This window comes from Pseudophryne corroboree, chromosome 5 (genome assembly GCF_028390025.1).
Source record: "Pseudophryne corroboree isolate aPseCor3 chromosome 5, aPseCor3.hap2, whole genome shotgun sequence".
In the NCBI taxonomy this organism is placed as follows: domain Eukaryota; kingdom Metazoa; phylum Chordata; class Amphibia; order Anura; family Myobatrachidae; genus Pseudophryne; species Pseudophryne corroboree.
Genome location: NC_086448.1, coordinates 816,106,240 through 816,130,015, shown reverse-complemented (window position 1 = coordinate 816,130,015; position 23,776 = coordinate 816,106,240). Strand labels below are relative to the sequence as shown.

Here is a 23,776-nt window from a genome sequence, read left to right as displayed (position 1 = left end):
AAGCGGTCCGCCTGCTGAACTCCTGAACATTGACTGTCTAGACGTACATGTACAGTGGGGATTGAAAGTTTGGGCTCCCCAGGCAAAAATTCATTTTAATGTGCAAAAAGAAGCCAAGGAAAGATGGAAAAATCTCCAAAAGGCATCAAATTACAGATTAGACATTCTTATAACAGTTCTAGAAAAAGTTTGATTTTATTTCCATCATTTACACTTTCAAAAGATCAGAAAACAAAAAATGGCGTCTTCAAAAGTTTGGACACCCTGCAGAGTTAATACCTTGTACTGCCCCCTTTGGACAGGTGAGACCAGGCAGTGTCATGGATTGTTCTTAATCATCGTCTGGAAAGACCAGATGATGTCAATCTCAAAGGTTTTAAAAGCCCAGACTCATCTGACCTTGCTCCAACAATCAGCACCATGGGTTCCTCTAAGCCAGAGGTTCTCAAACTCGGTCCTCGGGGGCCCACACAGTGCATGTTTTGCAGGTAACCCAGCAGGTGCACAGGTGTATTAATTACTCACCGACACATTTTAAAAGGTCCACGGGTGGAGCTAATTATGTCACTTGTGATTCTGTGAGGAGACCTGCAAAACATGCACTGTGTGGGCTCCCGAGGACAGAGTTTGAGAACCTCTGCTCTAAGCAGTTGTGTAGAACACGGAAACTGAGAATAGTTGACGCCCACAAAGCAGGAGAAGGCTATAAGAAGATAGCAAAGCGTTATCAGATGCCCATATCCTCTGTTCGGAATGTAATTCAGAAATGGCAGTCATCAGGAACAGTGGAAATTAAAGCAAGATCTGGAAGACCAAGAAAAATATCAGACAGAACAGCTCACAGGATTGTGAGAAAAGCAAGTCAAAATCCACGTTTGACTGCACGATCCCTCCAGGAAGATCTGGCAGACACTGGAGTTGTGGTACAGTATTCCACTATAAAGAGATACTTGTACAAATATGGTCCTCATGGAAGAGTCATCAGAAGAAAACCTCTTCTACGTCCTCACCACAAAAATCAGCGTTTGAAGTTTGCAAATGAACATATAAACAAGCCTGATGCATTTTGGAATAAAGTTCTGTGGACCGATGAGGTTAAAATCGAACTTTTTGTCCGGAATGAGCAAAGGTACGTTTGGAGAAGGAAGGGCAAAGAATTTAATGAAAAGAACCTCTGTCCAACTGTTAAGCATGGGGGTGGATAAATCATGCTTTAGGGTTGTAGTGCAGCCAGTGGCACAGGGAACATTTCACGAGTAGAAGGAAAAATGATTCAATAAGATTCCAGCAAATTTTGGACGCTAACTTGATGCCATCTGTGAAAAAGCTGAAGTTAAAGAGAGGCTGGCTTCTACAAATGGATAATGATCCTAAACACACCTCAAAATCCACAGTGGATTACATCAAGAGGCGTAAACTGAAGGTTTTGCCATGGCCTTCACAATCTCCTGACCTCAACATAATTGAAAATCTATGGATAGACCTTAAAAGAGCAGTGCGTCACAGACAGCCCAGGAATCTCAAAGAACTGGAAGACTTTTGTAAGGAAGAATGGGCGAAGATACCTCAAACAAGAATTGAAAGACTCTTGGCTGGCTACAAAAAGCATTTACAAGCTGTGATACTTGCCAAAGGGGGCAGTACAAGGTATTAACTCTGCATGGTGTCCAAACTTTTGAAGACACCATTTTTTGTTTTCTGTTCTTTTGAAAGTGTAAATGATGGAAATAAAAGCAAACTTTTTTTGACATGTTATAAGAATGTCTAATCTGTAATTTGATGCCTTTTGGAGATATTTCCATCTTTCCTTGGCTTCTTTTTGCACATTAAAATGAATTTTTGCCTGGGGTGTCCAAACTTTCAATCCCCACTGTAACTCACTTGTGTCCCTACGGTATACCTATCTGAGTGACTTTACTTGCCTGCCTGCCCAGGTCTGAATTAAGCCCATTATATGGAGAATTTACACTTTCAGGTGGCTGCAACCTCCCACTCCTACCCAGAGGTGGAGCAGCCAAGAGCTCGCTGTCAGAGAGGAGAGGGAGGGGGGTTGCTACTGCCTGAAGGACAAGGCATGTGTACTAGGACGGGGGCAACTGCCCTGATCGCTTCCCTGAATCCACCACTGCGCCTACTTCAGCTGCAAGTACAGATGCTATCGAAATGCGTCCAATGGTGCATCACCCGTAGTTGTGCACACTTGTTTCTGGGGCACAAGTAGTATGAAGACAGGCTAAATGTGTACACCAAAACGAGAGCGCGCTCCACTCACATCGATGCTGTAAAAATGCAGGAGATACAGGAAATCCCATGATAGCACGTCTGTACGCATAAATGTGCCAAGATGCTAATGAAGAAAGAGATATTAAAAAAAAGGAATTTGTTTATAGTGAAAGGAGAATCTGGGAACATTGGACACTTTCCAGCTGGAAGTGGGCGCAGCGCAAGAACGAGTTTATGCAAATATAATACTTGTTTTTGCTGGACAAGACACCAAAATAAGCCGCAGAGGGTGGAGAACCCCAGCAAAGCATTTTGGTACAAAAAAGTGGATGAGGGAAGGGGAAGACGTCTCAGATTAGGGTTAGCAACCTCACCCCCACAACCAAAAAACTCTCTAAGGGGGTCATTCCGACCCGATCGCTCGCTGCAGTTTGTCACAGCGCAGTGATCGGGTCGGAACTGCGCATGCGCCGCCGGCGCATGGCAGCCGTCATTGCCTAGCGATCGCCTCTGAGGCAGAGGCGGTCGCTGGGTGGGAGGGGGCTGGATGGCGGCGTTAAGCTGCCGTTTAGGGGGCACGGTCCGGCCAATGCAAGCGAGGCCGGACCGTTGGGGGGGGGGGGGGGGGGCAGGCCGTGGCGGCTGTGTGACGCCGCTTCTGCGGCTTGCACTTCTGCGGGGGTGGGGGGCGGCACTGACATGAGGGGCGTCCCCCCGCATGCCAGTGTGAATGATCGTAGCTGTGCTAAATTTAGCACAGCTACGATCAACTCGAAATGACCCCCTAAAGCCTAAAGAATCTAACATTTCTCTTACGTCCTAGAGGATGCTGGGGACTCCGTAAGGACCATGGGGATAGACGGGCTCCGCAGGAGACATGGGCACTTTAAGAAAGAACTTTAGATATGGGTGTGCACTGGCTCCTCTCTCCATGCCCCTCCTCCAGACCTCAGTTTAATACTGTGCCCAGAGGAGACTGGGTGCATTACAGGGAGCTCTCCTGAGTTTCCTGAAAAGTATATTTGTTAGGTTTTTTATTTTCAGGGAGCACTGCTGGCAACAGACTCCCTGCATCGAGGGACTGAGGGGAGAGAAACAGACCTACTTTAATGTCAGGCTCTGTTTCTTAGGCTACTGGACACCATTAGCTCCAGAGGGAGTCAGAACACAGGTCTCACCCTGGAGTTCGTCCCGGAGCCGCGCCGCCGTCCTCCTCACAGAGCCGGAAGATAGAAGCCGGGTGAGTATGAGAAGAAAAGACTTCAGAGGCGGCAGAAGACTTCAGATCTTCACTGAGGTAACGCACAGCAGTAAAGCTATGCGTCATTGCTCCCACACACCAGTCACTGTAAGGGTGCAGGGGGGGCGCCCTGGGCAGCATATTAACCTCTTTTACTGGCAAAAAGTCATATATACAGCTAGGCACTGTATATATAAAGAGCCCCCGCCAGGTTTTTATATATTTTAGCGAAACAGAAGCCTGCCGCTGAGGGGGCGGGGCTTCTTCCTCAGCACTCACCAGCGCCATTTTCTCCACAGCACAGCGCTGAGAGGAAGCTCCCCGAACTCTCCCCTGCTTATCCACAGTGAAAGAGGGTTTTAAAGAAGGGGGGGAGGGTGCACATAATTGGCGCAAAATAAAGATTATAGCGCTATCTGGGTAAACATATTGTGTGTTTTTTCCTGGGTCATTAGCGCTGAGTGTGTGCTGGCATACTCTCTCTCTGTCTCTCCAAAGGGCCTTGTGGGGGAACGGTCTTCAGATAAGAGGATTCCCTGAGTGTGGGGTGTGTTGGTACGTGTGTGTCGGCATGTCTGAGGTAGAAGGCTCTCATAGGGAGGAGGTGGAGTAAATGACTGTGGTGTCTCTGTCGGTAACACCGACACCTGACTGGTTGGATATGTGGAATGTTTAAGTGCTAATGTGAATTTATTGCACTGAATCTAGGGAATGTACAGGGAGTCAAACCCTGCCTTTCACCTATGTCACAGGGACCTTCGGGGTCTCAAAAGCCCCCACTATCCCAAATATTCTGACTCCAGTGTCGACTACGATGATGCAAAGTTACAGCCAGAATTGGCTAAAAGTATTCAATATATGATTATTGTAATAACAGATGATTTGCATATCAAACCCCCTGTCCCTGACACGAGGGTACTCATGTATAGGGTAAAGAAACCTGAGGTAACCTTTCCCCCATCTCATGAACGAGTTATTGAAAAGGCTCGGGAATCTCCAGACAAGAAACTGCAGATTCCCAAAATGGATTCTTAGGGCATATCCTTTCCCGACTAAGGACAGGATACGGTGAGAATCTTCCCCTAGAGGGGAAAAAGCTTGGACACCCTTATCCAAAAAGGTAGCGCTGCCATTATGGCTACCCTCAGGGATCCTGCTGATCGCAGACAGCAGGCTACCTTGAAGTCCATTTACACAATTCTAGTACCTTACTTAAACCGGCGATAGTGTCGGCTTGGGTTTGTAGCGCTGTAGCAGCGTGGATAGGTACTTTATCGACGGAAATTAATACCATGGATAAGGATACCGTTTTATAGACCCTGGGTCATATTAAAGATGCTGACTTATATATGAGAAAGGCTCAAAGAGACATTGGCCTACTGGGTTCTAGAAATCAACGCTATGTCGATTTCTGCTAGACGAGTCCTATGGACCCGGCAATGGACAGGTGATGCCGACTCAAAAAGGCATATGGAGGTTTTACCAGGGTGAGGAATATGGAGGTTTTACAAGGGTGAGGAATTAAAAACAAAACAAAATGGATGTGGCACCACGTGGCGCTATGTTTATACCCTCAAAATAAAGGACCTTACACAATGGAGTCTGGTTTGTTCTCATAGATGGTAAGGTTCATATGATGCATACAGATTTCAAGTAAATCTACGGAATCCCTGCCAGCTGTCCCACCGGAGCGCCGGTCATGTCATCAGTGTGCTGCACGGGCGAAGCGCTGATGACGTCATCCATCCGCTGCATGTACGAACGCTCAGTCCTCTCACGGGATTTGTTAGACTGCATGCAGAGCAAGGGTGCCGAAGTCCGGATTTAGAAAAGACCACAACAGGTGATTATGTACATCCCCTGAGCCACGCCCCCGTGAGAGGACGGAGCGTTCGTACATGCAGCGGATGGATGACGTCATCAGCGCTTCGCCCGTGCAGCACACTGATGACATGACCGGCGCTCCGGTGGGACAGCTGGCAGGGATTCCGTAGATTCACTTGAAATCTGTATGCATCATATGAACCTTACCATCTATGAGAACAAACCAGACTCCATTGTGTAAGGTCCTTTATTTTGAGGGTATAAACATAGCGCCACGTGGTGCCACATCCATTTTGTTTTTACATTATTGTGAATCACGGTGAATGATTTCCTTGGTATCCAAGGGCTGCTATTAGTATTTAAGCGCACAAGGGGTCTATTTTTCTTTGTTTCAAGGGTGAGGAATTGTTTGGGGAAGGTCTCTCGGACCTGGTCTCCACAACTACTGCAACTGAATAAAATTTTTTGCCATGTATTTCCTCACAGCCTAAGAAAGCACCACATTATCAAATGCGGTCCTTTCGGTTAAATAGAAACAAGAGAGTACGAGGATCGTCTTTTCTTGCCAGAGGTAAGGGCAGGGGAAACAAGCTGCCAACCACAGCTAGTTCCCAGGAGCAGAAGTCCTCCCCGGCCTCTACAAAATCCACAGCATGATGCGGGAACTCCGCTGAGGGAGTCCGCCCCAGGGGGGGCACGTCTTCGACTTGTCAACCACAGGTGGATCCCGGGGCAATAGAAATTCCCCAGGGTTACAAGCTGGAATTCGAAGGGGTGTCTCCTCGCTGGTTTTTCAAATCGGCCTTAACAGCTTCTCCACCAGAAAGGGAGCTACTGTTAAATGCAATTCACAAATTGTATCATCAACAGGTGGTGGTCAAAGTTCCCCTACTTCAACATGAGAAGGGGTAGTAATCAACCCTGTTAGTAGTCCCGAAACCGGACGGTTCGGTCAGACCCATTTTACATTTAAAATCCTTGAACCTATACATGAAAAGGTTCAAGTTCGAGGTGCAATCGCTCAGAGTGGTCATCGCCAGCCTAGAAAGGGGGAGATTTTATGGTATCCCTGGACTTAAAGGATGCATACCTTCATGTTCCCATATATCCACCTCATCAGGCGTACCTGAGATTTGCGGTACAGGTTTGTCATTACCAGGGCTTTCCACGGCCCCGAGGATTTTCACCAAGGTAATGGCGGAAATGATGGTGCTCCTGCGCAAGCAGGGTGTCGCAATTATCCCGTACTTGGACGATCTCCTCATAAAAGCGAGATCAAGAGAGCAGTTACTGAACAGCGTATCACTTTCACTGAAGGTGTTACAGCAACACGGCTGTTTCTCAATATCCCGAAGTCGCAGTTGGTTCCAACAACTGGTCTGACCTTCTTGGGCATGATACTGGATACGGTACAGAAAAGGGTTTATCTTCAGATAGAAAAGGCTCAGGAACTCATGACTCTGGTCAGGAACCTATTGAAGCCAAAACAGGTGTCAGTGCATCACTGCACTCGAGTCCTGGGAAAGATGGTGGCATCATACGAGGCCATTCCCTTCAACAGGTTCCATGCGAGGACCATCCAATGGGACCTACTGGCAAGTGGTCCGAATCACATCTACAGATTCATCAGTTGATCGCCCTGTCCACCAGGGCCAGGGTATCTCTCTTGTGGTGGCTGCAGAGTGCTCACCTTTTAGAGGGCCGCAGGTTCGGCATTCAGGACTGGGTTCTGGGGACCACGGACGCGAGCTTCCGAGGTTGGGGAGCAGTCACACAAGGGAAAAACTTCCAGGGTCTTTGGTCAAGTCAAGAGACTTGTCTTCACATCAACGTCCTGGAGCTGAGGGCCATATACAATGCCCTTCGTCAAGCGGAGACCTTGCTTCGCAACTTACCAGTTCTGATCCAGTCAGACAACATCACCGCAGTGGCTCATATTAACCGCCAGGGCGGCACAAGGAGCAGAGTGGCAATGGCGGAAAATCATGTAAACGCACTGTCAGCAGTGTTCATTCCGGAAGTGGACAACTGGGAAGCAGACTTCATCAGCAGACACGACCTGCATCCAGGAGAGTGGGGACTTCATCAGGAAGTCTTCGCACAGATTACAAGTCAGTGGGGACTGCCCCAGATAGACATGATGGCGTTCCGCCTCAACAAAAAGCTGAAAAGTTATTGCGCCAGGTCAAGAGACCCTCAGGCGGTAGCTGTGGACGCCCTAGTGACACCGTGGGTGTTCCAGTCGGTCTATGTGTTTCCTCCTCTTCCTCTCATCCCAAAGGTGTTGAGAATAATAAGAAAAAGAGGAGTACAGACAATTCTCATTGTTCCAGATTGTCCACGAAGGGCCTGGTATCCGGATCTGCAGGAGATGCTCACAGAAGATCCATGGCATCTTCCTCTAAGACAGGACCTGTTGCAACAGGGGCCCTGTCTGTTCCAAGATTTACCGCGGCTGTGTTTGACGGCATGGCGGTTGAACGCCGGATCCTAGTGGAAAAGGGCATTCCGGATGAGGTCATTCCTACGCTGATAAAGGCTAGGAAAGACGTGACAGCTAAACATTATCACCGTATATGGCGAAAATATGTTTCTTGGTGTGAGGCCAGGAATGCTCCTACGGAAGAATTCCATCTGGGCCGTTTCCTTCACTTCCTACAAACTGGAGTGAATTTGGGCCTAAAATTAGGCTCCATTAAGGTTCAGATTTCGGCCTTATCCATTTTCTTTCAAAAATAATTGGCTTCTCTCCCAGAAGTACAGACTTTTGTGAAGGGAGTGCTGCATATTCAGCCTCCTTTTGTACCACCGGTGTCGCCTTGGGACCTTAACGTGGTGTTGAATTTCCTTAAGTCGCACTGGTTTGAACCACTTAAAATGGTGGAGTTAAAATATCTCACTTGGAAGGTGGTCATGTTGTTAGCCTTGGCTTCGGCTAGGCGAGTGTCGGAATTGGCGGCTTTGTCTCATAAAAGCCCCTATCTGGTTTTTCCATATGGATAGAGCGGAATTGCGGACCCGTCCTCAATTCTTGCCTAAGGTGGTGTCATCTTTTCATATGAACCAACCTATTGTGGTGCCTGTGGCTACACGTGACTTGGAGGATTCTGAGTCCCTTGATGTGGTCAGGGCTTTGAAAATGTCCTGTATGCAGCCAACAAGGTTGGCGATCCTGCTTCAAAGCAGACTATTGCTCGCTGGATCTGTAACACGATTCAGCAGGCGCGTGCGACGGCTGGATTGCCGTTACCAAAATCGGTCAAGGCCCATTCCACTAGGAAGGTGGGCTCGTCTTGGGCGGCTGCCCGAGGGGTCTCGGCACTACAGCTGTGCCGAGCGGCTACTTGGTCGGGTTCAAACACCTTTGCAAAGTTCTATAAGTTTGAACCCTGGCTGAGGAGGACCTCCTGTTTGCTCAATCGGTGCTGCAGAGTCATCCGCACTCTCCCGCCCGTTTGGGAGCTTTGGTATAATCCCCATGGTCCTTACGGAGTCCCCAGCATCCTCTAGGACGTAAGAGAAAATAAGATTTAAACCTACCGGTAAATCTTTTTCTCGTAGTCCGTAGAGGATGCTGGGCGCCCGTCCCAAGTGCGGACTACTTCTGCAAGACTTGTATATAGTTTCGCTTACATAAGGGTTATGTTGTAGTTTCATCGGTCTCCGACTGATGCTATGTTGTTTTTTCATACTGTTAACTGGTTAGTATATCACAAGTTATACGGTGTGAATGGTGTGGGCTGGTATGAATCTTGCCCTTGGTTTAACAAAAATCCTTTCCTCGTACTGTCCGTCTCCTCTGGGCACAGTTTCTCTAACTGAGGTCTAGAGGAGGGGCATAGAGGGAGGAGCCAGTGCACACCCAAACCTAAAGTCTTTCTTAAAGTGCCCATGTCTCCTGCGGAGCCCGTCTATCCCCATGGTCCTTACGGAGTCCCCAGCATCCTCTACGGACTACGAGAAAAAGATTTACCAGTAGGTTTAAAATCTTATTTTTTCCAAGCCCAAATGTATTTTTATTAAAAATATAGAGGCAATTTTTACTCCAATTGAACTGAAGTTTCGGTCAGTGGAGCTTGCGGGCAGCAAGGGTGGAATTTAACAAGACACCTCTAGATGGATGAACAGGAGCATTAATAAAAAGTTTTCAAAACTTTCTAAGCAGGTGTAGCCTCACTGGCCTGGATTTGTATTACATCGAGTGGGAGCCACACGGGAGAAGTCTTGGAGGCAGGAACGGGATGTGTTGATGATTGCAGGGTTAGAGCATCAGACGTAGGGGGCGATTCAGAGAAGAAGGGTGCAGTTCACATCGCTGCAGCGTCTTTGCAAAAAAATCTGACAATGTTGCTGGATTCTGCGTCCGCGGAGGCAGCCATTTGGGTGAACTTCAGTTTACTCAGGATAGCTGTGTATTCCTGGCTTTCAGGACCAGGAAATCTGTATCAGAAGCTGCAAACCCTGGCCTCTGCCCGACTACCCAACGTGGCACACATGCTCCGGTTTTGAAAAACAGTCCCCGTCGCTGCACCACAAGCGGCCACAGCATGGCTTTGGGGCACTGCGAGCAGGATTGTAGACAGATCAGAAAATGTGCCAATCGGTAAACATCGCACATAAACCATCGCTCCTGGGCGGCGATTGGCAGGTGGCTATTCTGGGCGTGATATGGAGGGTCGTGGATGTCTCGCTACAGTGGTTGCACACTTATACCCCGTTCACATTGCCGTTGCCGGGTCACACCCGGGAATTGGATACGGGTCCTTCTTGGGTGTGACCCGGCATTGAACCTGTGCAATGTGAACGGGGTGGCTTCCCGACCCAGCAATATGCCTGGTCGGGTTGCCATCTGGGGCGGGGGTGGAGGCGGCGCTGGAGATGACATCAGCTCCAGCGCCACCTCTCCCTATGCTGTGAACGGGTGCCAAGTCACATCCACCTGGGTAACCCGTTCCCACTGCGCCTGACTCGGTAATTACCCGGGAATAACCCTTTTTTATTCCCGGGTTGAATTACCAGGTCAGGCGACACGGGAATTCAGCAGTGACCCGTTCACACTGCACTGCGACCCAGTATTTTGCGGCGTTTTTGGTGCAGTGTGAACGGGGTATCAGATGCATAGTTGCTCCCATTGGAGGCCATACTCTGACGGAGAATCTGCACCTGCAGTAGAATGGGGTTGGTGTGAGTTTCGATGCTGCATCCAATGCCTGCATCTAAAGAAGTCCATGCGAGCATCTGCCGACACGCAAATACTGACTGGGCTTGTAGCCGTATTAGCCTAAAGCTGCAGAAGCAATACAGGCAAAAGATGCAGACAGATGCTGAAGCGTCTGAATTACAAACAGGCCCTGTATGTTCTACCTGCGTCTGCATGGGTGTCCTGCAGATGGGGTTCGGTACGGGATCCTGGCGGTCGGAATTACATCGGTAAAAATCCCGACGCCGAAATCCCGACTGTCAGAATGCCGGCAGGGGGGCGAGTGGAATGAAGCCCCTTGCGGGCTTGCTACACTCGCCATGCTGTGGGCTCGCCACAAGTTCTATTCCCAATCCATTTTTTTTTTATTCTATGGACAGCATGGTAGCATGGTGGATAGCAATGCTATATCAGAGCCCTGTAGTCATGAGTTTGATTCGTGACTGGGGCAGAACAACTGTCAAACCGTAGTGCATGGGTCCTAAGGCAAGCTCAGGGAGGACACAACCCTCCTGTGGAGCAGAAGGGCCCTACTTGGTGTGGAGTTTGTATGTCCTCTCTCATGGGTATGCTCCAGGTGCTCTGGTTTCCACCCACTTTATTAATAATCATCTTACTACTGATAATACGGTTGCCGAAAACAGTCCTGGAAAAGCCGTAACAGTTTATTTTATAACTATCCAGTTTGTAGGTGCCTATTACATTATTGGTTATTATATGTCCCTACCATTTTCAAGGTCCCAAAGGGTATTTTGGCCATATTAATATTATATTTCATATCCACACGGTCCCTGATTATTTGGGTCATCAAACTTTCTGATTAAGTAAATAGTAAAACGTGTCAGTAAAAGAGCAGATATTTTCTTTTAGCACTAAAACAGTTACACTGGATCTTGGCAGCACAACATGCAGATCATTTCATTACAAAATAAAGCCAGGAAACGATGGAACCATAATAAAGTGGTATGTTCCAAGGAAACTGCGCAGCACCAATGACCTCTCCCTAACACACTCACTCTTTCTCTCTCTCTCGTATGAGACATGTTACAGGTGGCTGCTACATGGAGAAGCCAGAATAATAAGACACAGAGCCGCACTGACAGCTAGGGCTGAGGAACCATCATGTCTGGGGAAAAGCTCTGCTACTTCCCTGGCATTAAACAGCATTTTCCTTTAATGGCAGCTCAGCCTCATCCTGCTGTTATAAGTATTACACAAGGCACAGAAAGCAGGGAGCTTTGATTCTACATAGAAATGCAAATCAGATGAAAGCAGCTTTTATCAGGATAAGACCCCACCCAAATTCACAGGTGACCATGATACATTGCCCAGAGGTGAACAGATACATATTATTCAATCTCATGGGGAAAAAATAAATAAACATAAATAAAATCAGTGATACAATGTTCAATTATTACAGTGATGACATAATTCTCCCTACTGATGATGATGATGATGATAATAATAATAATAATAATAATAATAATAATAATAAATAATAAACACTAGTTAGGGAAATATTGTGGAGCACACGCCTGTCTCCCAGCCTGCAGATGGTACGGCCACACTGCTATACCCTGAATTGGTAATATATGATGTAATCCATAGACACAATAGCACAGCCAGAATAGCAGCAGCCTCACCTTGCTCTCTTGCAGGGGTCCCATGGTCCACACTCCAGGTGAGAGGGGAGGGATAGCACGTCCTGCAGGTACAAATACCATGGAGGGCAGTAAGAAGGTAGCAGCAATGATCCGGTCTCTCTGAGCTGCCTTCCAGCAATACCCCACTGACACCTCCTCGCTGATCTGGGCGTTCCCCTTTCTCTCCTCCCAAGAAATAGTGTCACTCCCTCCTGCCAGAGTCCTTCCGATGCCTCAGCTCCTCTCTCTCTCTCTCTCTGCTATTCCTCCCAGGTGGTTACATCAGCATCATTACCTGAATCCCAATCTACTGACTACGAGCTACTGAATGTGCCAATTAGCTGATTGCATCATGCCAACCCTGATACTCTGGCATGACCTGTCCATCACTACATGCCCCCACCTACCTGGGCTGCTGGCGCCTCTCCAGACAGTGGTGCACTGCAGCTGACACAATGCCGCCCCTCTCCTCCTCCTCCTCCTCCTGCCTCCAGCACACACCCCTCACTGGCAGCAGACTGGCACAGGGCTGTCCCTCTCCTCCTCCTCCTGCCTCCAGCACACACCCCTCACTGGCAGCAGACTGGCACAGGGCTGCCCCTCTCCTCCTCCTACTCCAGCACACACCTCTCTCTGGCTGCAGACTGGCACAGGGCTGCCCCTCTCCTCCTCCTACTCCTCCTCCAGCACACACCTCTCTCTTGCTGCAGACTGGCACAGGGCTGCCCCTCTCCTCCTCCTACTCCAGCACACACCTCTCTCTGGCTGCAGACTGGCACAGGGCTGTCCCTCTCCTCCTCCTCCTGCCTCCAGCACACACCTCTCTCTGGCTGCAGACTGGCACAGAGCTGTCATCCTCCTCCTCCTCCTCCCTCCAGCACACACCTCTCTCTGGCTGCAGACTGGCACAGAGCTGTCATCCTCCTCCTCCTCCTCCTCCCTCCAGCACACACCTCTCTCTGGCTGCAGACTGGCACAGAGCTGTCATCCTCCTCCTCCTCCTCCTCCCTCCAGCACACACCTCTCTCTGGCTGCACACAGAGCTGTCCTCCTCCTCCTCCTCCTCCTCCTCCTCCTCCCTCCAGCACACACCTCTCTCTGGCTGCAGACTGGCACAGAGCTGTCATCCTCCTCCTCCTCCTCCTCCCTCCAGCACACACCTCTCTCTGGCTGCACACAGAGCTGTCATCCTCCTCCTCCTCCTCCTCCCTCCAGCACACACCTCTCACTGGCTGCACACAGAGCTGTCATCCTCCTCCTCCTCCTCCTCCTCCTCCTCCCTCCAGCACACACCTCTCTCTGGCTGCAGACTGGCACAGAGCTGTCATCCTCCTCCTCCTCCTCCTCCCTCCAGCACACACCTCTCACTGGCTGCACACAGAGCTGTCATCCTCCTCCTCCTCCTCCTCCCTCCAGCACACACCTCTCTCTGGCTGCAGACTGGCACAGAGCTGTCATCCTCCTCCTCCTCCTCCTCCCTCCAGCACACACCTCTCACTGGCTGCACACAGAGCTGTCATCCTCCTCCTCCTCCTCCTCCCTCCAGCACACACCTCTCACTGGCTGCACACAGAGCTGTCATCCTCCTCCTCCTCCTCCTCCCTCCAGCACACACCTCTCTCTGGCTGCAGACTGGCACAGAGCTGTCATCCTCCTCCTCCTCCTCCTCCCTCCAGCACACACCTCTCTCTGGCTGCACACAGAGCTGTCCTCCTCCTCCTCCTCCTCCTCCTCCTCCCTCCAGCACACACCTCTCTCTGGCTGCAGACTGGCACAGAGCTGTCATCCTCCTCCTCCTCCTCCTCCCTCCAGCACACACCTCTCACTGGCTGCACACAGAGCTGTCCTCCTCCTCCTCCTCCTCCTCCTCCTCCCTCCAGCACACACCTCTCTCTGGCTGCACACAGAGCTGTCATCCTCCTCCTCCTCCTCCCTCCAGCACACACCTCTCACTGGCTGCACACAGGGCTGAGGCTGCTCCTGGTCACGGTGCTGTTGCTGTGCACATGATGCTCCTGTCACACGGGATGACAGAGCAATGCAGGATCTGGATGATTCGTGCAACACAAAAGCAGCCACAGACTGGCACTGGCTGCTGTCACCAGGGCACCTACATCCAGCTGAGCAATGATCCTGCCTCATATGCACAGCATATTCCTGCAGGTGAACTCTCCCTGTGTACTGGCAGCTGCCCTGCTAGTGTTGGCAGGCTCTCCTGGTGATGTGTGCATGGTTGGAGGCACACCCCAGCTGACTGGCAGGTGGCACTGGCTGCAAATAATCCAGGAACAAGTATTAGTTCTTACATGGCACCCTTTCTGTCCACTGCTGGATATGCCATGCAGAGCTGGACCTGAACAATCTGGTGCCATAGGAAGCTGATGCCCCCTAAACTGCATCCAATTCACATTATTATGCCACACATTACATGGGTAAATGCAACACACACACACCCACACACACACACACACACACACACACACACACACACACACACACACACACACACACACACACACACTTAAAAAAGCAGCAAACACACTAGCAGACTAACAGGGTGTCAGGGCTGGTTCTAGACCTTGTGGCGCCCACCCCCATTCAAAACAGGGTTACTGCGAGCGGAAGGGGCACGTAAAAAAAATAGAGGCGTGGCTTCATGGGGAAGGGGCATGGCCACAGAATAGTACCAATTCACATTATACCGCTCAGTAGTGTCCGTCAGTCACATTATACCACACAGTAGTACCCCTAATACACATTATGACACACACTGTAACACCCATTACAAGTTATGCCACACACCATAACTGCCTATTACAACTTATGCCACACACGATAATGCCCATTACATGTTATGCCACACACTGTAATGCCCATTACACGTTATGCCACACACTGTAATGCCCATTACACGTTATGCCACACACTGTAATGCCCATTACACGTTATGCCACACACATAATGCCCATTACATATTATTCCACACAACGTAATGCCCATTACACATTATACCACACACCGTAATGCCCATTACACCTTATGCCACACACCGTAATGCCCATTATACGTTATGCCACACATCATAATGCCTATTACAATTTATGCCACACACCATAATGCCCATTACACATTATGCCACACACCATAATGCCCATTATCTATTATTCCACACAACGTAATGCCCATTACACATTACACCACACACCGTAATGCCCATTACAAATTATGCCACACAATGTAACGCCCATTACACGTTAAGCCACACACCGTAATGCCTATTACAACTTATGCCACACACCGTAATGCCCATTACACATTATGCCACACACCGTAATGCCCATTACACGTTATGCCACACACTGTAATGCCCATTACACGTTATGCCACACACCATAATTGCCTATTACATCTTATGCCACACATCATAATGCCCATTACATGTTATGCCACACACCGTAATGCATGTTACAACTAATGCCACATACAGTAATGCCATTACACGTTATGCCACACACCATAATGCCCATTACATATTATTCCACACAATGTAATGCCCATTACACATTATACCACATACTGTAATGCCCATTACACGTTATGCCACACACCTTAATGCCCATTACATATTATTCCACACAACTTAAAGCCCATTACACATTATGCCACACACCGTAATGCCCATTACACATTATGCCACACACCGTAATGCCCATTACATATTATGCCACACACTGTAATGCCCATTACACATTATGCCACACACCGTAATGCCCATTACATATTATGCCACACACTGTAATGCCCATTACACATTATGCCACACACCGTAATGCCCATTACATATTATGCCACACACTGTAATGCCCATTACACATTATGCCATACACCGTAATGCCCATTACATACTATGCCACACACTGTAATGCACATTAAACATTATAAAAAAACAAAACTTAGAATACCACTCAACCAGCTCTTGTATGGGGATCAGTTTTTTTGATGTTCTCCTGAAGTCCTTTCTCTCATGAGGATTTTATCTCAATATACCGGGAAGAGAAAGAAATAGGTAGAACATAGCGTAAAACACTCTTTAAAAACACATATTTATTACAATAAATTCACAGAATAAAACAGTAATTGCCCAGATGGTTCATTGGCAAAAGTGTCCACGAATGTGCAGATAGCAATAAGTCCTCAACATGGTATGTACCATAAAGGGCATTCAGAGTTGGATCAATCCTGGTATACGTTAGACAGAGGCTAATTACCCAAGTTAGGTGAGAACTGACAACGGACAGTTGTTAAGCGCATATGAATCGCCAGATTCTCCCGGCTGCAGGAAGGGATATCCTCTGGTCCACGTTCGCTCCCCTGCAGGGCCAGATTAACAATGGGGAGGATGAAGCTACAGCTCCAGGCCTCCACATAAAAATAGGCCCGTCATGCTGGCAGCTGGATGATTACCAGGCACACAGCTGGCCAAACAATCATAAATCATAAGTATTAAACATTTTTTGTCGTTTTCTCACAAAAATTATCCAATTTTTCTATGTATGTGTATTTAGGGAGACATTGGGGCACATAATGTATAGGGTGTACACGTCAACATGGCTCTGGCCACATTCACACAGCACTGGTCACAGCTCCTCTCCTTCTCAGTATAAGCCCTTGAAAATTTTCAGTTCCAGGCCCATGTGGCCCTTAATCCGGCCCTGCTCCCCTGAATCGGAAGTAACTCGTGCCACGTCTCCGTTTTCCAAGGACTGGTCTCTGGGGCACCCACGCGTTCCGACCCTTTCCTGGGTCTTTCTCAAGGTAAGCTTCTGTAGTGAATCACTACAGGAACCGATTAAGGGACACGGTGCACTAATTGGGGGTCCACGTACTGCAAGGTAAATTTTTACACCCAAAAAAAACATGAAAAACTCATGTCGATCTTTTCATGTGTCAACCTTTTGACCGTGTCGACCTTGTGCACGTCGACTATTTGGTGTTGACCTATACACTGTTGACCTTTTGACTGTCGACCCATTGATCCATAACTGGTCGGTACTGAGGGGATTCTGGGTACTCAGGAACCCTCCCCTGCATGTACCAGTGCATTACTGATCCCACGTCACATGATTATGCTGCACACTACTGCCCCCGGATCACATGACTATGTCACACATTACTGCCCCGGGTTCACATGACTATGGGGGGTCATTCAGATCTGGTCGTTGCTGTACGTTTTCGCACAGCGGGTGATCAGGTACTAACTGCGCATGCCAGCCCAGCGATCAGGTCTGAATCACCCCAATATGTCACACATTACTGCCCCGGGTCACATGACTATGTCACACATTACTGCCCCAGGTCACATGACTATGGGCCTAATTCAGCATGGATCGTTATTCTGAGACATTGCAGTTGTCTGCGAGTAGAAAGATGACGCCCTGAATGCCTCGGGCAAAATTGTGAATGCATCGCAAATCGCTATCCAGTCGCAGATGCATATGCAATTTCCGGAACATCAAAGAATCTTTGCCGTCTGAGCAAATGTGAGTAGGTCTGAGGCTGCCACTAGTCTGCGACTGAGACAGGCTAGAAGTGGTCTTCGCTGATGTCAGAGACCCCCCCAGAAACGCCTGGGCATGGCTGCGTTTTTTTCCGGTCACACCCAGAAAATGGAAGAATTGCATCCAGAAATGCCGGCTTCCTGTCGTCACTCAAACAGCAGCTACATTGCGATTAAGATCTGTATGCAATATGTGTCGCTATTACCCTTCGCATGTGCGCAGTGCAAATGCTACGCATGCACAGTCGTTCAATAATCGCTCAATTTGCGATTTCCCTGAATAGCGATCCATGCTGAATTAGGCCCTGTGTCAGTCATTGCTGCCCCCAGGTCACATGACTATGTCACACATTACTGCCTCCAGGTCACATGACTATGTCGCACATTACTGCCCTCAGGTCACATGACTATGTCACACATTACTGACCTCAGGTCACATGACTATGTCACACATTACTGCCCTCAGGTCACATGACTATGTCACGCATTACTGACCTCAGGTCACATGACTATGTCACACATTACTGCCCTCAGGTCACATGACTATGTCACGCATTACTGCCCCCAGGTCACATGACTATGTCACGCATTAGTGCCCTCAGGTCACATGACTATGTCACGCATTACTGCCCCCAGGTCACATGATTATGCCGCACATTACTGCCCCTAGATCATATGACTATGTCGCACATTACTGCCCCTGGCTCACCTGATTATACCACACATTACTGCCCCCAGGTCACATAATTAATTAATTATGCCACAAATTACGGTCCCCCATCTCACTGGCGGCTGGTGCTGAGTTGGTGACGCTGCTAGAGGTCACATGGGGCAGATGTATTAAGTCAGGAGAAGTGATAAAGCAGTGATAAGTGCAAGTGATAATGCACCAGCCAATCAGCTCCAATATGTAAATTGATAGAAGCTGACTGGCTGGTGCGTTATCACCATGCACTTATCACTGCTTTATCACTTCTCCAGGCTAATACATCTGCCCCACTGTCTGCTGGCTGCTCCGTCTGGGGCTGAGGTGGTGGAGACACACAGAGGAGAATCCTCAGACATAACTTTTCCCAGCAGCGGTGCTACAGTCAGTGCTTTCTTCCTGCATTGTAACACTGTTATAATAAGCCCTGACTGTAGCGCAGCTGCTAGAAACATAGAATGTGACGGCAGACAAGAACCAGAGATGAGCGGATTCGGTTTTACTCGGTTTTACTCGGTTCTCAAAACCGAATCTTATTGGCTATCCAAAACACGTGACATCCGTGAGCCAATAAGATTCGGTTTTGAGAACCGAGTAATACCGAGTAAAACCGAATCCGCTGATCTCTAATTTTTACCTCAAACCCTATTTGATCCTTATCTCTTTGTAAGGATCTCCTTATGTCTATCCCATGCATGTTTACATTGCTCTACTGACTTAGGTGGACATTTACTAAGCAGTGATAAGAGCAGAGAAGTGAGCCAGTGGAGAAGTGGCTCCATCAACCAATGAGCAGCTCTGTATCATTTTATAGTATGCAAATTATAGATGTTACTTCAGTGCTGATTGGTTGCCATGGACAACTTCTCCACTGGCTCACTTCTCTGCTCTAATCACTGCTTAGTAAATGTCCCCATTAGCCAGACTTGCCTACTCTCCCGGAATGGCCGGGAGGCTCCCGAAAATCGGGTGACCCTCCCGGCCCCCCGGAAGAGCAGGCAAGTCTCCCGATTACAGGGGTCTCCCCAGCCCGGCCGCCCACTTAGCGAGTAAAGGGGACGGTCCGGGCAGGTGATGACGCGATTCTTGTTGAATCGCGTCATCATAGCCACGCCCCCTGCTGTATAATGCCATAATAGCGGCATTACACAGCGGGGGGCGGGGCTTACACGTCACGATCCCCGTAGTCACGCCCCCAACCCACCCACCACGCCCCCGGTCCGCCTCCGGCCCGCCCCCCTCTGCACGCACATCGCATCCCGCCCCCCTGCCGAACCGACCTGGCTGCTCTCTCCCGGAGAGAGCAGCCAAAAAGTCGGTAAGTATGCCCTTAGCCTCTACCACCTCTGCTGGGAGGCTATTCCACTTGTCCACTACCCTCTCTGTGAAGTAATTTTTCCTCAGGTTTCCCCTGAGCCTCCCCCCCTCCAGTCTCAGTGCATGTTCTCATGTCCTATTACTTCTCTTCCTGTGAGGAATGTTTCCCTCCTGGACTAAGCTGTCCTGCTAAGCTGTCATGGCAGCTGTCAGTGTGTGCTGGGAGAGATGGGGGTGAGCCACCTTGGAGCAATGGAGCCCTAATCATTCGCCTGTATGGCCTATGCCCAGGGCCAGCCCTAGCACAGCCATTGTATAGTTTGCACCTCTTCTCCTTTGGTTTTATACAGCTTATCTGAAATTTCCACCATCCTGCTTACAAGAAAGAAATAGCACCACAAATATATACTATAGATAAGAGAAAGGAAAAGAATATTAAACGTATACTGAAATCCGGCATACTCGTGGTCTATAGAGGACTGACACTACCACCAGGTGAACATGGGGTGCTAGGGTTCGTAACGTGCCTAAGACACTGAGGGGGAGATATATCAAATCTTGGAGATAGAAAAAGTGCAGAAATTGCCCATATCAACCAATCAGCATCTGTCTTTTTATAGACTTTGCTAGATAAAGGATAGATATAAGCTGATTGGTTGCTATGGGCAACTTCTCCACATTATCTCTCTCTAAGGTTTGATACATCTCCCCCTGAATGAGTGACACAATGACACTCATTCAATGACTTTAGTTTCACTGTGGCCCCTTACACTCATCCCTGGCCACTGGCCTGTAGGGGCAGGAGCAGTCAGCTTCTTACCTGTGCAGCTACTGAGTGCTGGTCCTCCATCTTGGTAATGGGCAGGGAGTATGGCGCTGAGCTGTGGTACCACAGCCTAGCACTGCACTCTGCCGCCTATGGGCCCTATGTACTAACCGGCCACTCCTTGTCTGTCTTGCTTGTCTCACATATAGCGGGGATATTTATGAAGCCAATGCACAGGTAACAGTCAAAATGGCTGCTGTAATCCATAGAAAGGGATCTAGAAAAATGACCGCTTCTGATTGGTTGCTATGGATTTTCGCACCTGTGCACAACATTATATAAATGTGCCCCTTACTATATGTCACAAAAGAGCTGTGGAGAAATAATATATTAGGAACAGAAGGGACTTTGGGGTCTATTTTCTAAGCCTTGGAGAGAGATAAAGTGGATGGAGCTAAAGTACCAACCAATCAGCTCCTAACTGCCATGCTACAAAATTGACGGTTGGGAGCTGATTGGCTTTATGATTACACTGAGGAAGCCGCCGATAAGGGTCCACAGGCGGAGAAACGCGTTTGTAAGGACGGGACAGTATTGCTGCAGTCTGTAAGGACGGGACATCATTGCTGCAGTCTGCATAAGGATGGGACACTATTGTCGCAGTCAGCTGCTTTCACCTGCAGGAGACACACCACTTTGAGCCGGCCGGCTATTACGTATCCTACCCCAGTGCTATGGGGAGAATAAACAGGAGTGCATTCCCTGCTTGGGACTCCGGAGAAAAGTTACCAGTCCTCATTACCCTCACAGCCATGGGGGAGAGGTATCTCCTATATAATAGCCCAGATCTGTGACTTTGTGATTCATTTGCTAACGCTGGGCGGAGTCACAAGACTGGGCGGAGTTAGTCAAATGAGTCACAGATCTGGCCAAATCTACAGGAGACTAGGAGCAGAAGCAGATGGTATGGGCATGGCACAGGCAGGGGTGCATACCTCCCAGCTTTCTGCAGGAGCTTTCTTCAGGCAGAAGGAGGGACACACACTCGGCAAAAAGGGGGCGTGGCTTCACGGGAGGGTCCCCGTTTTCGTCAGTGAGGGGGCATGCCCAGCGCTCTGTGAGCTGCTGGCATGCCCCTAGGGGCTGATTATGAGTCCGGGGGGCCCAGGGCACTTGAGACAGGGGAGCCCTATCTCATTGCTGTGCCTGCTGTGGGTTGGGGGCGTGGCCTACGCGCGGCCACGCCCCCTTATGCAAATTCCGATTTTTATTTTTTAATGGGATTTTGGCCCCTCAGCTAGGGCTAAATCCAGAGGAGGTGCTCGCTCCCCCCTACACACCCGCACAGGCAGAAGCAAGCAGGGAGACTGCTGCCTCCCTGCAACACCACAGACCTGCCAACACGCAGCAGCGTGTGCTGACTGTAGCACAATGCTGCCTTTGTTGCTGGCAGGACGGGGGGGGGGGAGCTTCTGAGCTGGGACAGAGCTACTCCAGCCAGGGGGCCCCCTAAAACTGTGGGGCCAACGGTACTTACCCCCTGCCCCCCCCCCCCCCTTAATCCGGCTCTGCTGCTGGAACCCCCCCTTAATCCGTACCCCCTGATGCCCCCTCTCCCTCTGTCTCCACTATTCACCGCTGCTCTGCTAAGCAGAACAGCGAGTACAGGAGCTTTCCAACTGCCCCCCCCCCACCGCCGGACACTGCGACCTGCGGGTGGGACAGCGAGACAGACCCCAAAAAATGGGACTGTCCCGCGAAAATCGGGACATTTGGGAGGTATGGGGGTGTGTGAGGGGTATGTCATACAGACAGACGGGCACCGGCTCACTGTGTGCTTGACCCCCCACATCGGCATACTCAGCAGGGTCTCTCTGGCGCGGAGGAGCGTCACTTTCTAGCACACTCCACGCTTCTTAGCTGCAGTTTTGTGGGGCACCTGCCGCTGTGCAGGTTCCGTACTGCCTCTGTTATCTCCAGCCCCGGCAACCCCACCGCCATACTGCAGCGCTGCCACCCGCAGTGAGGTGCGCCCAGCTCATTCACACACTTTAGCTGGCGGGTAGCGCTGCAGAAATCCGAGCTGCTTGCAGGCTCCGACCCACTCCTCCCTCCAGCCGCAGCATCTCCTGGGAGCTAACCAGTCACTCCCAGTCTCCCCTTACCACAGTGCCCGGCAGCCGCGAGGTCCACGCCACGTGCATGCTATGACCCCCTCCTCCCTCCAGCCGCAGCATCTCCTGGGGGCTAACCAATCATTTCCAGTCTCACCTTACCACAGTGCCCGGCAGCTGCGCGAGGTCTGCGGCGTGTGACTGAGCAGGGGGGGAGGGATGCGGACGGGCAGAGGAAGCAGGACTCCAGCCTGAGAGAGTCAGCCATGCCAAGTCTCCAGCAGCAGCAGATCCCAACAGGTTGGAGTGGAACAGCAGCAGCCAGCAGCCAGCAGCAGTGACTCCGGTAAGACACATCTGTCTGTCACCACTGTTTTGTCCCTAATACCAATCTCTCCCGTGCCCTGTGTTCTGTCATGTCCCTGTCACCCCTGGCCTTGCCCTGCCACCCTTATCCTGGCCCTTTCACCCTTATCCTGGCCCTTTCACCCTTACCCTGGCCCTGTCACCCTTATGCTGGCCCTGTTACCCCTATCCTGGCCCTGTCACCCCTGTGCTTGCCCTGTCAACCCTATACTGGCCCCGTCACCCCTGTCCTGGTCCTGCCGCCCCTACCCTGGCCCTGTCACCCCTATCCTGTCCCTGTCATTTCTGTCCTGGCCCCGTCGCCCCTGTCCTGGCCCCGTCACCCCTGTTCTGACCCTGTCACCCCTGTCCTGGCCCCGTCAACCCTGTTCTGACCCTGTCACCCCTGTCCTGGCCCTGTTACTGCATACCCTCCAACTACCTTTTATGGCATGTACAGTACCCGCAGCGCCTCCAGACCTCTCCCCAATGCACCACACCACATGCGGCACTCCACCCCTCCCCCACATGCTGTGCCTCCAGACCCCCTACACCACCCGCGGCTCCCACTCCTCCGCCCCTTCACCACCCACAGCACCTCCAGGCCCCCTCCACCATTCACCCCCCTTATATGTCTCCCCCCACACCTGCCCCCCTCCACCCGTAGTATCTGCAGACACCCTCCTCCATCCGCGGTCCCCCCCTCACCCACCCCTCCCCCACCAATGGCACCCCCGCACCTGCCCCTCCACCACCTGCAGCACCTCCGGACCTCCTTTCCCATCCGCCCACCACCCGTACCTGCCCCTACCCTACCCATGGTGCCTGCGGTCCCCTACCC

The 23,776-nt window shown here is 50.2% G+C and overlaps 1 protein-coding gene across 5 annotated transcripts in view; it reads right to left on the bottom strand.

The window, feature by feature from the left end:
* SYBU (syntabulin) overlaps window positions 1-13,003 on the bottom strand; it is a 53,722-nt gene extending 40,719 nt beyond the window's left edge. Inside the window, exons 1-2 of one of the 5 annotated variants that reach the window (XM_063924492.1) lie at window positions 12,951-13,003; window positions 12,131-12,192 (exon numbers count right to left, since the gene is read on the bottom strand). In XM_063924492.1, the coding sequence (XP_063780562.1) occupies window positions 12,131-12,154 (24 nt within the window). In that variant the 5' untranslated portion in view covers window positions 12,155-12,192; window positions 12,951-13,003. The other 4 variants (XM_063924494.1, XM_063924495.1, XM_063924490.1 and 1 more) reach the window with 4 other exon arrangements.
* Between the last annotated feature and the right edge of the window lie 10,773 nt (window positions 13,004-23,776).